General features: G+C 41.8%; 1 protein-coding gene across 1 annotated transcript; it reads right to left on the bottom strand.

Annotated features, from left to right (window-relative positions):
- Nucleotides 1-206: 206 nt before the first annotated feature.
- Nucleotides 207-15658, bottom strand: Ublcp1 (ubiquitin like domain containing CTD phosphatase 1). Its single transcript, XM_021176768.2, has 11 exons — nt 15569-15658; nt 11990-12186; nt 11177-11268; nt 10738-10823; nt 10545-10660; nt 9147-9245; nt 7189-7226; nt 6607-6705; nt 3894-4010; nt 2010-2137; nt 207-1260 (listed from the first exon to the last, which is right to left on the bottom strand). Exons 2-11 carry the CDS (start codon nt 12141-12143, stop codon nt 1233-1235), a joined length of 957 nt encoding a protein of 318 aa, XP_021032427.1. The 5' UTR covers nt 12144-12186; nt 15569-15658; the 3' UTR covers nt 207-1232.
- Nucleotides 15659-16197: the final 539 nt, after the last annotated feature.

Below are 16197 nucleotides of genomic sequence, written 5' to 3' on the forward strand. Positions count from 1 at the left end.
ATGTTATCTAGCTGCTAAAATCATTTTGAATGTATAGTGATATACACAGAACAGCACACATACTTGTTTGAGATCATAGTTGCAGCTGGTCTTCAGCTCTAATTCTTTCTGCCTCTGCATTTAATTTTCAGAGGTCCTTGCCTGAACATGGTTGGTGAACTGACAAAGAGGTAAAATATTTGAGACATTATAAAACAGATAACCAATGTTTTAAAAAAAGATATTTATTATTTACACCACTGAAATAGTCCCATAAGAACAATGTACATCTGTTCATTTAAAAGGAGCAATTCCTTCCAATACAAGAACTGTATAAAGCAATACTGTCAACATAAAACAACAGTCACATACATAGTTGCAGGCTTAAGCATTGCAAGTAACAGGTATTTTTAATCTTATGGCTAGATGTTTGCTGCAACGGTGTTAGCAGTTACAATGACACCTAACTGGAGTAGGCAGAGATGCTATCCATGCTTCTGAGAGTCGAGTTGGTGATGGTGCCTTTTTACTACCGTGGTAAACTGTGCTCATAACTAGTTTTAGGCAGAAGTGCTTCTACTCGCCCTTGTCCTGCAGTGTTATTTCAGTCTGCTTGTCCTGTCCCTGTCGTGTAGGGCACAGCCTTATCATGCAGATGTCCTTCATTCTTAAGGAGCACTGGCACACCTCCAGCTTCAGGATCTTCCGGGTAGACTGCAGGAGAGAAACTCTGACAGGGAAGGACAACTCTTGCGAGTTTTCAGCATAACAAACCAGGTCTTTACTGAGAAGCTCATCTGGGGTTTTTGGTGCTGCTTTTGGTTTTAAGGGGGAAAGCACTAGCTAGTTTAAAGACAGATTTGGTCTCAGACTCAGGCAGCTGATTATACAAGGAGACAAAAGCAGAAAAGCATAAGACAAAACTCATTTCCAAAGTTGCAAGATGACAATTGTAGATATATTTTTCTCCTTTTTTCATTTTCCTTTCCTTTTTCCATTTTTAGAGGGTTTGGGAAACACCTCAATAATTAATGCCAGAGAACAATTCTTCAAGAGTAAATTAACATAGAGGGAAAAGAACTTTTTGTTTGTTTGTTTGTTTGTTTGTTTAGCACTTTGTTTACAAAGCATTGGAAGACCACAGCTAGGCAGGCTGGCATCTGCTTCAGTGTCCAGCACAGCCGTGGTAACCCCTAGCAAAGAAACAGAGGTCCACAGACCTCAGGATCTTCAACTCTGAGTGTAACTGCTATCTACTGTCCTTGCTTCTTTGATAGATACCTGCAGGAAATGAGAGAAACTCGTCAAAACAGAATCAGACTAAGCTCAGTAAAGCAATATACCTCTCATGCCAAAGGACTTATTTCAGGGCGGACCTTTTAAGATGAGTACAGTTTATAATTACTTGTGGAGTGCTATGTTCCTCGTATTTCTCAGGCACAAAGTGAAGCCAGTCACCAAATCAGGCTGCTCAGATTTACAATTAGCCTTGGGAGGTTGTAAGCACCAGATACCACATCACACTGCCTACATTCCAATGTTACATAGAGTTGTGATTTCTAATTAACTCAGAGTTCATCTAAAGATCTAATTTTTCCTGCATATAGTGAAATAAAAGATACTAAAGGAGGGCATACATGAATGCACACATATCACACGTAAAATATATTAACAAAACAAACAATAAAAGGACTCTAGTCAAAAACATAGAGGAGAAGGCTGTAGCTCACACAGAGACCTTGCCTTAAAGAATCATGGTGGGAGGAGTAGGGAATTCAGAGAGCAAGGTGATTACTGTCCCAAGTGACTCCAGCTTCTCAAGTTCCTACTACTGGAATATTAAAGACCTGAAGGAATGTGGTTATGAAAAAGTTAGGGGCTAGAGGAAATACCTTTGAGGGGACTCCAGTAGACTGAAAAAGTGGTTTCAGACTTTCCCCACCTCATACAAAGTTCAGAGCAGAGTTTGGCACTGCCAGTGTGTTTTCACTCATTGGTCCCGAGAGTAAAGCGACAGAGTTAGCAGTTACCTCTCCCAGTACTTGTGATTCAGCTCCAGGAAGTCATCAAGCTTGGCTATCTCCTTGAGGTACTGAGTGAGCTTCACCAGCTCCTTGTCTTTATCACGGTTCAGATGAGCTTTCATAAAAGGCCTTATCTGTCAGAAAATGAACAAATCTCATCAAACTTCATCCTGTGGCAAGAAAGTTAACAAAAGCCTATGCTACTCCACCATTTCAGTCAGTTGCTGAGGCTAAAATACCAGTGCAAGTGACTCTCATACCACCTAAGTTTCTAAGAAGTTGTGGGTATTATTTAAGCTCTTCCACCTACCTATTCTATCTCAGCCTAACTGACAGCACAGCCTCTCTTAGCCTGGGGTCTGCACAGCCACTTCTCTCTAGCGATGCTGCTCACACTTCATGTCCTTCCGTCACCTGAGTGCTCTCCACTAACTCATTTCATTGCCACTGTCTATTGTGGACAGAGCCAGCTAAGATCTGAGCTTGGCCTGAGCACAGCAGGGTTATCTTTACCAGAGCACTCTCTCATGAGCTTTCTATCCTTCTCTCTTTATTTGCTGTGTGTCTGTGCATACCATATGCACACAAAGAGGACACTTGCAGGAGTCAGCTCTCCCCCTCCACCATGTGGATTCTGGGGAGGGAACTGCCATCATGTAGGCCCCACTCTACACTTCTATAAGCTGAGACTATTACACATTCATACCAGTTTTCTGCCACATTTTGTCATAAACATTTCACTTTGCCATTTATTTATACAGAGCAGTCTCCATAAAAAGGGCAGTCAGTTATGTTCTCCCAAATTGTAAGGTTGATGTATTTTCTAATATTAATATTTCATTTTAAAAGCATTACTTCAAACTATAAAAGTCAGGAACACAAACATTAGTGAGAGACTCAATCTTGACTATAATTATGAGTTATTTAATTTGACACACTTCTGAATGATTTCCCTAATAACTTTTCTTTTCTTAAGATCAGCTCAGACATGTTTATACAACTAAATATAGCCTTTCACATTTTACATTGAATTCTAAATAAAATGTTTGGGGTTTGTTTCAGAGTACTAAAAGACAGAGGACAGAGTGAGCACACTTGCTTCTCGCCCAAGCCGACAGGCTACATCTGTAGGGATAAACTCCAGGGCTTGTGTCACCATTCCTGAGACTTATACTCACTACACAGCTAAAACCAACTCACTAATTTATAAAGGCTTAAGGACCTACTTTGTACACTCCCATCCTTGTCTGTACTCAGAACCTAACTGGCTAAGTAGTTCAGGACAGAGAAAAAAAAAAAACCTCTTAGCACCAGGATATCCACAGCACAGCACATGGAGACATCCTCACTGCTGACACAACACAGAGCACCTCCGTGTTACACGTGCAGCTATGTTAGCAGCATCAGAAGCACTCGAGCTCTAGAGTTCTCCACCACAGGGTAAATATCTCTAGTTCCTACACAGATTTCATATGACTTGTGAGAAGATTATCACTGACCCAGGAAACAAGTCACACAGAAGTTGTCCAAATTCTGTCAAACACCCATTGCATACATGATTTTGAGCAAGTCTTGACTTTCCATCCTAGAATGAAAATCACGGCATATACTCTATATACACCTAAGCCTGATGGTCTAGCATGCTGCTCCCAGGCCACAAAACCGCATGTTCCTGTGTTAAATACCATAAGCAACTGTAGCACAATGATTAAGTATCTAGACAAAAGACACAGCACAGTCAAAACACTAGGCAACAAAGTTTTCCACTCTATTATCTTACAAGAGCAATAATAATACTCATCCATTATTAACTGAAAGATCATCTAAAACTTCAGGACATGCCACAGCTCAGGTTACACCCACCAGCTTAAACAAGTAAAGCCGCCTTACCTTCAGTCCATTTTGTGGATTCATTAGAAAATTTCTTCCTATGTCATCGAACATAATGGTGTTCTTTTTGCTGTAGAATTCAGAAAACTTTCCCCAAATGACACCAAGAGGCTTCACCTTAAAATAAAGGTTTATATTTAACTCAGTTGTATTAACAGTTCCCCCATCCTAAGGTAAAGGAAGCTCCTTCCTGCCTGGGGCTGCAATAGTAATCACCAGGCACCCTGTGAGCATCTGCGCATGTCCAACCCACCCAACCCAACCATAACACCCCATACAATTTTCATATGAAGATTCTGGGCAAAAGAGACTAATCAACAGCCACCTCTCTCAAGACCTTTCACTAGGAACTTCTCAGTGAGGACAACTACACAGCTCTGGAGTTGATAATCTCGGCATCTAATGCAAAATAAATCCATGGCTTTTGTCTGTGGTGTCCCTTCAGCTCTGTCTCTGGAGTCTCACTCTGCAGCCCAGGTTGGCCTTAAACTCCTATTCCTCCAGACTCTGCCTCCTCAGCACTGGAACACAGGTGGTTACCTCTGTGTCCCTTTGATTTTTGTCTTTAAATCATGATACCGGTGCCTGATTTCCACAGCATTTGATCCATGAACTTCAAAAAGCAGCAGAATTTTAATTCCTGGTTTTTAGGACTACAAAGGTTTCTACACAGATTTCCAAAAGTCTAACACAATGAAAAATGAAAGCAATGCTTCTCTATAAAAGGGTCATCAGCTCTGCATGAGATGGAGGAATAGCTTCCTCGGACAGTGGTTCTCAACCTTCCTAAAGTTATGACCCTTTAATACAGTTCCTCACGTTGTGATGACCCCCCAACCACACAATTATTTTCACTGCTACTTCATAACTATAATTTTGTTAAGTACTGTAATATATAATACTGTATATAATAAAACATCTGTGTTTTCTGATGGTCTTAGGTGGCCCCGGTGAAAGGATCTTTCAACCCTCAAAGGGGTCTTGCCCCCCAGGTTGAGCAATGCAGTCCTAGGAAGATGAGTTCAATAACTATAAACCTGACTTTATTTTGAAGAATAAATGCAAATGAATAAAACATTGAGAAAAATGCCTTAACTACATTTTAAAAAGCAGATTCTTAGTTAGTGGCAGGAATCCCACTCAGTGATGTCAGGACTCAGCAGCCAGGAGAGAAACGCTGTCCCAGGGGCCTCCGCTCCTCCTTGGTCTAACATGACTTTTTCTTCCCTATGAATTACTATTTAAATGTTGCTAAACATTTTTTTCACCTAAATTATTTTCTATTTGTTTATTCTTGAAACAAAACTGCCTAATTCCTGAGACAAGAATATAGAAACACAATAAGGCAGAATCTAGGGGTTTGCAGGGAACTTGTCTCAGGATGTTCCCGGACAAGACTGTTCAAAGACACCAGGACCGAACAAGACAAGATCCCACATCTGCTTGGAAATTAAGTCTAGCACACCCGTTCCCTCAAACATAGACTACTTTTTAAAAATTCGTTTTCTAACATTGCTGACCATAGAATAATCTGAAAATACAGAAAGGCACAAAGGAAATTTCCAAATCAGATACTAGACAGTCTGATTTATTTATCTCCAGGCTTGTTTTGTTTTGTTTTTTAAATAAAAAACTGCCTCAGCAAATTCACCACTAAGCTGAAGAGACTATATAGGACACAAGGCTAAGACCCATTCTCACTGGCCTGCCAATGCCACCTAGATACTCCTACTTGAGTCCTTAACTACTCTACTACATCAATGGAGTAAGAGGATTACAGCACACTGCACCAAACCCAGCTCTCATTCTTAGCCAAGGGCAGTTAGCTGTCCTTCGATGTACAACTATTACAACCCTGCTGTGCTTAGCATTTCCCAAGCTCTCTAACACTTAGACTGCAGAAGGTATGCAGTAGGTCATAATTCTACTTCTCCCTTGGTGTGTGCACTGAGCAAGTCCTCACATACTTAAGACGACTTATTTTACCTCTGACAGCACCCATGCTAACCTCTCTCCATTCCTAGGTTGTTTTCAAAAGGCATGGATGACAGGTCCCTTATCTCTCTAACCATGCCTGTTGCAGGGCCTTGTAGAAGCAGTCACTTGAGGAGTCAACCATATTAAAATTAGCCAATTTAAAGCCTGATCCTCTTCTCTGATGAACTGCTGGTATTTTCTAGGGGTACATGTGCAACCTGATCCCTGTACTATAGTGCAGCAGCTTCTTCTAGAGAAGAGTGAGCAGAACTTGCTTTGTTTCAGCATGCTTCTTGCTAATGTTCAGTGTTTTTCTCATCTACCTTGTCTGACAATACTTCACTGCCATTATCACAGCCTTGACGCAGTTCCTTTCTTGATAGTCCTCCAGTATCCTTAATTGCATCATTATAATTCATTTTTTAATTTTTTAAAATTAATTCATTAAATTTAATTTTTGAGATAGGGTCTCATTATATATAGCCCTCACTGGCCTGGAATTCACTATGTAGACCATGCCTAGCTTTGAACACAGAAAGATCTGCCTGCCTCCTAACCGTTAAAAATCTTTTAAATACTATGTCTCTGTCAACATTCAACTGTCATTTTACTACTTGTTCAGATGAAATTCTAAATTCTTTGTAGGTTTGTTTTTTTTTTTTTTTTCTGTCAGCTTCAATACAGAAAGTGCACTATCTGAAAGTACAGTCATCGTTGCCCACAGTCACAGACTTACGTCAATGAGCCCTCTCCGGGGCGTGTGCACAGTGATCATGGCCGCACTGTCCAGCATGAAGGTAATCTTATAGTTGGCATTTGTGCTCACACCCAGCTCCTATAACACAAACATTCATGCGGTGAAAATACAAATGTGGAAAATCCCAGACTTTCTGAGCATTCTAGTTGCAAAATTCTCAAGCCAATTTCTACAGCAATGGCAGCTACAGTTTGCTACACAACAGCAAAAGTACTGGTTTGCTGAACTGTGTCAGTGAGTAAACCAGAAGTGGATTCATTCCTAACTGACCATTTTAGAAATGAATGAGCTCGTCAGTATCACACACCAGAGCAAAGGGCAAAACAAACATTACTGCAAAATAAGGGCGGTAAAAGGGGCCTTAGCTTTTTCTGGTAAACAGCTTAGGCATTCAGATGAATCCACCATTAAGCAAGCTCACACACACCTCTACTCCCAAAACTGGCATTCTGTATCTACTAAAAGATAGCCAAAAGAAGCGAAATTTATTTTGGTTCTAGAACCTTATTCTGTCAAATGTGATTTCAAAGCATTGTGAAATGGCTTGTTTCTAACACTTACTTTCATTTTAGCTTCAATCCACTTCATATTTGTTGCAGCTAAAACATGAGGAATAATACAATACATATGAAAAGTTTTGAGTTTCATTTTTAAAAATTTTTTTCTTCTGAATAAATAAGCTTCTTAAGCAAGACCACAATTGTTAAAACATCATGAATAAACTTACTTTAGTGTGTCTTCTAAAAAGTATAAAACTTAAACCACTTTAATTTATAAGACAGAGGTGACCATTACAGTAAAACCCAGACTCCTTTTAAATCAGCCCTGCCACTATTTGTTCATTCCACAGTCAGTGTGAGACGAGTAAATCCCGTCTCTCTGGCAGCAGGGCAGCAGACCAGGCAATGCATAAGCACGTGGAGTAGCAGAGCACGCACACTAACTAACGTGTGGCAGACCAGTCAGGACTAATGACGATGTGTACTTTGTCAGGCTTCCAAATTAAGCTCACTAAGCCCAGCACCTTAAAAGGAGCAGAGACAAATACATACAGTCCCTCTTCATTCCATGTCTGCTCCCATAAACGCTGACTGACAATCACTGACAGGAAAGTCACTCTCATCTTTCCATGCTCTCCTGCTCTCAACTTGCACTTTCCATGCAGTAAAACTCTAAGTTTAAAGTGTCCTATCTACAATGAAAACATTAGTAAGAAAAAGTTAGCCTAGTACCTGTTCTACATGTAATTTATAGATGAAAAACAAGGAGATAGAGTAAAATACTTGTTCATTGTGAAGTAATCCTTGTATGTTAGCAGTGGTGCTGGTTACCACACGGGGACATCTATTCTTACAATCCATCTAAAATATAGGCCAGGTTACTACCTTGAGGTGAAGAGCGTGAGGCTCACAGAGATTACATGCCCTGCCTGATTTCACAAAGGATACACTTAATATCCTAGTGTGTTTAGCTCCAAAGTGAAGTACCCCTTTCAATCTACAACAATAAAATAATTTACCACTTATTTTTAAATATATGACTATAAAGGTTGTCTAAAAGTCTAAGTCAAACTTAGTGAAACTGACTTCCTTTTGTCCTATGTCATGCCAAAATGCTAAAAAAGAAAATTGCTTCAGTGAGCTCTCTTCTACCAAATTGAACAATAAAATCAGCACATTCTGATCATGTTTTTAATCCAAAGAGTTGTGAGCTCAGTGTCACTGAGCAAGGGAAAGACTCTGAATCACAAGGAAGGCAGCAAGGAAGCTTACAGACTGCACTGTCTGGCCTCTCATCAATGCCGACTGCACACTCTTATACTTGATGGGATCTTATTCCATTCAGGGAAACTCTCTGATTATGAAACTGCCAAAGAGCTTCAAGTGTTTATAGGGGGTGGGATGGCAATCAGTGCTTAGCTTCAATGATCAGGACATGGGAAGAAGATGTCAACTAAACTCAACACATGTCCTTAGTAACACTTAAGTTCCTACTGTATTGCGGGTCTGCGTGTACTTCAACGTCCAGACCTCAACCTAACAAGCCCTGCTTCTGTTGTGTATTCATTTTTCCTGAAGCAAGTCACACTGTCTTCATTCTGTCCATCACTAAGATTTATCTTTAAAAAAAAAAAAAAAAAGAAGTCTGTCTCGAAATATCTTGAAACTAGAGTAAAGAAAGGGAAGGAAGCACTGAAGTAAGGGCTTGGAGTATAGCTCAGTGCAGAGTACCTAGTGTACGCACAAAGCCCTAGTTCACCCCCAACTGCAAAAACAAATAAATAGCTACTTTTATTCTAACACCATGGTCTATTCTTATCCTATATTCACCTATGTCTAAGCAAATATACATGTACTTCATATAATAATGTAAGAAAGTCAAACATCATTTTAGAAATTTACTTAAAAAGAGAAAACATTTACATTTAACAAGTCTTTTTAAGTCATGCTTTATACAGTAGGATAGTATAAGTAACCACCTTATTTCCATAGAAATCTAATAAAGAAAATTAAGCTTACACCAAATAACAATGTCATAATCTTCATATGCAGATGTTAGAAATTCATGAAGATATGGTCTCATTAACTCTACCCCAGTCTCTGCACAAGACCTATGATCTAAAAGAAAGTGGATCATAAAAACATTATTAGTTTATTATCTGGGACAAGTACTGGGTATACAAAGTAGTCTATGAGCTACAATACACTCAGCTGCAAAGCACAGGAAACTGAAAGACACTGAGGACAAGTAGATGTTTTACAAAACACAGAATTTGACACCTGTGACCTGCAGCATCAGTAGACCAATTCTGTATAATGTGCAGCAAAGAGCACAGAGAATTCAGGCTTCCATGACCTGCTGGACACTTTTCTTACTGAGTTTGAATATTATTTACAATAAGGAACACTAAGGCCCCCATACTCACATACAATTATCATCCTGAGAAAATCAACTTCACTGCACAACAGTTGGTTAATTCTTAAACAAAGTGCACATTAAGTTACAAAACATTTAACATTTAGGGTTACAAGCAAGAAAATTCTAGCATCAGAAATTATTTATTGCCAGCACAAGAAGATAAAATGAATGCCTTTCTTTTTCGATTAAAATCAGTAATTTTAAATTTAAGAAAGGTGCCTGAATATACTTAAACAGAAAACAAGGGTAAAATATAAAACACTATTTTTAAAATAGTCCTCATAAAAGTTTATGGTTGGTTAAATTAGGTCACATCCATATCCAGTGCCCCACGAACACCTATGTGCATACAGATATTTATAGGAGGCTTAGCTGGGGTTTCTATTGCTGCAATAGACGACCATGAACACAAAGCTCTCTTACAGCTCTCAGGTGACGGTCCCTCATGGATAGAAGTCACAGTAGGAATTCAGGGCAGGAACTGTAGCAGAAGCCATGGAAGAATGCCACTTACTGCCTTGTTCCCATGGCTTGTTCAGCCTGCCTTCTTATAGCATCCAGAAAAACCAGCCTAGGGGAGGCACCACCCACAATAAGCAGAGGCCTCCAGTCAAGAAAACGCACCAGAGTGTTGCCTATAGGCCAATGATATGGAGACATTTTCTTTATTAAGATTTCTTCTTCCCAGATGACCCTGGCTTGAGTCAAGCTGGCATAAAAACTGGTCAGCACAGTGTGTGATTCATAGCAATAACAAAAAAAAAAAGATACATACAAACACATTTAAAAAAAACATATCAAACTATTAAATGTGGCCATCTTTTGTTCTTAAATTTTCAGGTAATGCCTTCGTTTGCTCATCTGTTATTTCCTAAAGTGAATGATTTGCTTCTGTAACAATAAAGGAAGCTTTAAATACTTCATGTGCACACTGAGATGCTGGGGGACAACAAAACTGTTACGGGTAAAAGAGCATGCAGGCACCTGGACAGACTCACCAAATAGTGTATAGTCAACATCCAGCACCAGGAGCTTCTTGCCCTCCCGGGGCGGGTTCAGCACCTCCACCTTGTACTCCTTGACTCTGCGAGAGACCTTCAGGAGGTTTTCCTCCCTAAGAGAAATGGGCAACAGGGTGACGACCTCCTCTCTTCCCACGGGACAACGTCTTTGAAGGCCAAAAGCACTTACCTATTTTCTACTTCAACTACTTCATCTTCAATGTCAAAATCATTGATGACATCATCATTGTCAGGAGGAGGACATAAGACATCTTCCTATTAAGACAGGAAAGTTGTGTTTCACCGTAACAAACAAGTATTGGGAATTTGAGCTCAAGCAAACATGGTGGGAAAATCCCACTGTTAACTGCTCATTCTGTATGTCCCGTGGGCAGATCTGCCATGTTAAATTTTACCACACTGGTTGCATATACTTATAACTAACTACATACTAAAATATCCCACTACTTAATTCTGCAGAGTTAATACCACACTCACTGTGCAGTTATTTTTCACTGATCATTAGATGGCAAGTTTCACCACAATTTAAACTACACTATAATAGTACGCGCACATCATCGCATCACAACACCTCCAAAAGTCATCTGGTAACAAAAGTAAACATTTACCAAGCTCTCCTCACGAGTTCCCATCATCATGATTTTAGTATTTGGTTTCAGTTTGAGAGCTCCAAGCTTAACATCATTTTCTGCAGGTTTGCCTACAAGACAAGCAAATGACTGTTTTCTCACCAAGGTTCAGGTGCTGAGTCACTATTCCATTACATAAAAGCCATACGTTGATTGACGGGTCTGATAGTTTGAGGTTTATTTTTTTTTCCCTTACATTAAAGAAGAAAATAAAAATCATTACTACTAAATATGTTATCTAGCACAGTAAGTCACAAGTCATACAAGGGTTGGGTCCCTGAGTCCCATCTGGCCCATTAGTGTACTAAGCAAAGCTCAAGATAAAGCAAGTGCTGTCTTAGAGGCCCTGAAGCCAAAGACAAACCTACAGACTCTCTATTCCTCCAAACTCACCTGTCAATGGCACAAAAGATACAGGGAAGCTAGGAAGGAACAATGCCAATAAAACATAATCTCCACTTCTGAAAGGAGACACAATCTGAGGAGAATATAAGGCCCAAGACATAATGAAAGGTAAAGTGCAGATGCCAGAAATAAATGATTCAGCTGGGATTTCTGTGCCTTAACAAGTAAATATCAACTGTCAGGGGAACCAACATCATCCAAACAGTGGTGGTATTTTCAACTAAGTTCATTAATCCAATTTTTACCACTTAAACAAGTTAGGAAAATAAAAAGAAATCTTTTAAAAAATTTTTTAAAAGATTTCTTTGAAAAAAAAAAAAAACAACCTACAATGGCATATATGAAACCTCCTAACTGTCAGCGTGGAAACCATGCAGTGGGCATTACCTTTGACTTTGAGCCCTAGTAGTTTCTGGCGCTCTGGGAGCACTCCCGTAAGGGTCTTGAGAAACTGCTTAAGATCCAGCACAGTATCATCTTCTGAGAGCGTGGTCACTGAGTATTCCTGCCCACCCCATTTCACTATGATGGGGAGTGCCATTCTTCACGCATATGAAGCAGGACTTTCTGTCGGAACAAAACACCTAGGAGACAGGCACATGCAAACGAGGAAATGAAAACTGACAGGTCAAACACAAACTTGTATGTGCAGCCTGAACTCTGCTATATAGTCTGATGGTAGAGATAACTGTGCCTCCTCAGAGAGGACCTCCCCGAATTCTACACGTGACAATTTTCCTACTTGTTTTGGCTTAACGTTAGTATTTCCTACCACTCTTTCAGACTCCTCCTCTTGTTCACCTAGAGAGGACCAATGAGCTACCTACCCTGCTGCTGTTTGGCTGGATGTATGCTGGAGAGGCAAGTCCCTCCACCACGGACATCTGTGTTCAATGAACGTTAGAGGCATTCATTAGCACTGAACCCTGAGCAAACTATCTGGGCTTAGAGTCTAGATTTCCCATTTACTATCTGACTATTTCGCTTAGCATATGCCTTTCCTATCTGCAAAACAAAGGCATACGATTTGTATATTAGGGTTCTTATGAAGAGTAAATCGGTTCACATTTCTAACTCACATAGTGCCTGGTAAACTCCGTACTTCTTAAAATAACTCAAAAGCTGAACGTTTATTATGTTTCAGGCAGTCCTAGATTATATACCACTATGTGTTTTAAGTTTTATGAACTGACCAGATGTACGAAGATCATCTCATGTAATTAAGGTGTCTGATAAGAATATCCCTCTTTGCCATTACAAAAACAGCTACATCTGCAATAGTGTCTGGGTGCAGTGGTTGTTTATGGGTACCCAGGTAGGAAAGTCTCTGGATAGTCATTTCTTCCATCTCTGCTTCGAACTTTGTCTCTGTAACTCCTTCCATAGGCATTTTGTTCCCCCAGCTGAAAGGAGCCTGATATAGCTGTCTCCTGAGAGGCTCTGCCAGTGCCTGACTAATAGAGAAGTGGATACTCACAGCCATCCATTGGAAAAAGCACAGGGTCCCTAATGAAGGAGCTGAAGGGGTTTGCAGCCCCATAGGAGGAACAACAATATGAACTAACCGTATATCCAGAGCTCCCAGGGACTAAACCACAAGCCAAAGAAAACACATGGAGGGGACTCATGGCTCTAGCTGCATATGTAGCAGAGGATGGCCTAGTCGGTCATCAATGGGAGGAGAGGCCCTTGGTCCTGTGAAGGTTCTATGCCCCAATATAGGAGAATGCCAGGACCAGGAAGTGGGAGTGTGGGTAGGTTGGTGAGCAGGGCCAGGGGTTAAGGGGATAGTGAATTTTTGGAGGGGAAAACTAGGAAAGGGGAGAACATTTGGAATGTAAATAAAGAACATATCTAATTTTTAAAAAAGGAAAAGAAACAGCTACATAATCTACTCAACATGCGCAAAACTGGTGTTGGTTCCCTGACTAAATCTCACCACATCCTAAATCCAGTATGTCATAGCTGTCTAACTCAGAGTCCATCTACAGGAGTCAAAGCATCAAACTGTAGGATTTTTTTTTTTTTAATGCGCTCATACAGATCCAACCACAGAAATGTTACATGGCAGCTGCTATTCTCCCTAACAACTAAACACAGGTTGCTTGTCCCATTAAGCTGTCAACACTTATAACCTCACTTCCTTCATGGGTCAGAGCACTGAGTTCCTGAATCTCAGACCACTGGCGTTTTTGCAGCGCTTTCGCATGGGTGATGAAGTATTTGATCACATAATTCATGTAATCATTACAACCAATTCTGAGAGAAGGTAAATTTTAATTAACAATCTGCAAAGACTTAACATGGAAAATCTATTACTGTGCTTCAAAAAGCGTACCAAATCCATATTCACATTGGCTTCCCCGTTTCCCTTTAGAGTCCCACTTAGACTTACTTACTCATGTTAATGTTCTGCATAAAACCTGCAAGCATGCTAACTTAGGACAACGATGCCACTTTAGGCAGAATCTGCCCTAAGAAGTTTTATGACCTTGGCTAAAAAGGCATGTGGGGGTCAATTTGAAATCTGTAAGACACAGAAACAGGAATGATTGTTCGTAAGAGCTAGGAAGGCTTCTAGCTGTGCTGAGCTGTGCTGAGCTAACCTGTGCTTGGACTGGCAGGGTAGTCTGGAGACCATCAGAGTTTTTTGACCAGTGGTTCTCAACCAATACCACTGACTTAAATTTGACGAAGACTTCTTGGAAGTATCATCAGAGTAAGGAAAGGGAACTAACAATGTCCACTTTAACCAGTCTTTTTCTACCACCTCTGAAGCATGCCTAAGGCTGAGCATGCAACTCCTCTGGGCTCTTCTGTTACCGGTTTTAGAAAAACCTGCCAATGGGCCCCATGCACTTAACAACAGGCACTACTTCATAAAGAACTTGTGCCACAAATGGTAACAAGTTGACAAATGCCCCAAGACCCTGGGCATAGGAAAAAAAGGTTATACAAACCTTTCCCGCTTAAGTTTTTAAAACTTTTTTTAATTTTTGAATCTCACTTCATCACTACTGAGAATCATGCAGGACAAAAAAGCATGGGCATTTTTATACTTTCTCATACAATTCTAATGGTTTATCACATTTGTCCCCCAAATTGGGGGGTGGGGGTGGGTGGTGATGGCGATCCAACTCAAAGAGGACATTTTTATGGCATATGTAATCAACGTATGTTTATACTGGAGTTCTGCCTAACATCCTGTGTTGGGTTTGCCTAGTCTCTTACCTCTCTGGCCCTCAGCCTTCCAAACCCCGAGATGAGTCAGTTCACATGTATGTGTTTTGATAAGCGCTAACACCTGACTGCATTTGATAAGCCGTGAGGAGCTAGGAGAACGGTAGCAGTGAGGGCTGAGCACGTTAACTATCACTATCTTAATCTTCACAATCCTGGACTAACAAGCGACCTCACTGTACAGATTAGAATCCTGCAAAATAAGTCACAGCGACTCTCGCCCAACACCGCATCACGAAAAGCAGCCAACGGCGGCAATTTCAAAAGTGACAGTGTGAACTTTTCATCCAGCCCGGCAAGAGTGAGCGTGCGGTGCTGGACCGCGGGGGCCCGCAGGAGCCGCGCGGGGTGCAGCCGGGACTGCCCCGGGAGCATCCCAAGACAGGCAGAGACTCAGAAACAAGCTGCCTCGGACGCCTTCGACAACCCGCGTGAGGGGAGGACAAGACAGACCCTGCAGGAGCGGGGGACGAGGCCCGCGGACGCAGAACATTCTGGGACGTGGGCAGCCTTGGGGTCAGGTGAGAAGGCCGGATGCGAAGGCGGCGGCCACGACCCGCAGCGCGCCGGGACAGGGGCCTCTGGGGGCCAGGCGGGACAGCTGCGGTCCCAGCCCACCCGGACCACAGCGAGACAAACCACGGGGCGCATGCAGTTCAGTGGCATCCCCCGGCCGCAGCGTCGCCTTCACAGGCAGGCGCGCCGGAGAACCCCGCGTCCTCTCACCTGGAGCGCGGCGGAACCAGCTACAGCGGACGAAAAAGCCGGCCGCAGCGGAACCTAAGGAGACCGGAAGCGAGGGGCGGGACCGGAACCGGCGGGCGGACCGGAAGTGTGGTTGAGACCGGAAATGTATTGTAGGGGAGGGAGAAATGCGGCTGCCGCTTGTTTGGTTTCTCCTCCGATGTGACGCCTGCGGAGCCCCGGGCGGCCGAGTGTTTTCCAGACTGTGACCTCTGTGAAAGAGACCCCTCAGGGTTCCTGGTGGCCGCCGCCGGCTGTTCTGCGCATGCTCCGGCCCGGTGGCGATTTTTTTTTTTTTTTCCACCAGAGCTGAGCTTTGCGGAGCCCTGTGACTCCTGTGGCAGTGTCGCGTTCCGAATGAAGCCGACTTTGAGGACTGAAGAGGAGACTTTTCTAGAGACGCAAGGAGCCAGGAATATAATTTGCCCACTCCAGGGGAAAGCCGGCCAAAGTGATCCAAACACTCAAGGAACAAATATCCGTGTGACAACGGTGTTCCAGATCTGTGTGTCGGTCGGCTCCACCCACTCGTGCCTGCTTTGCCTCCTTCTTAAATGCAAGGAAAGCTAGTTCTCTTTACAGAAGAATGCCATGCTTTCATAGAAATAAAT

This window comes from Mus caroli, chromosome 11, assembly GCF_900094665.2.
Source record: "Mus caroli chromosome 11, CAROLI_EIJ_v1.1, whole genome shotgun sequence".
NCBI lineage: Eukaryota > Metazoa > Chordata > Mammalia > Rodentia > Muridae > Mus > Mus caroli.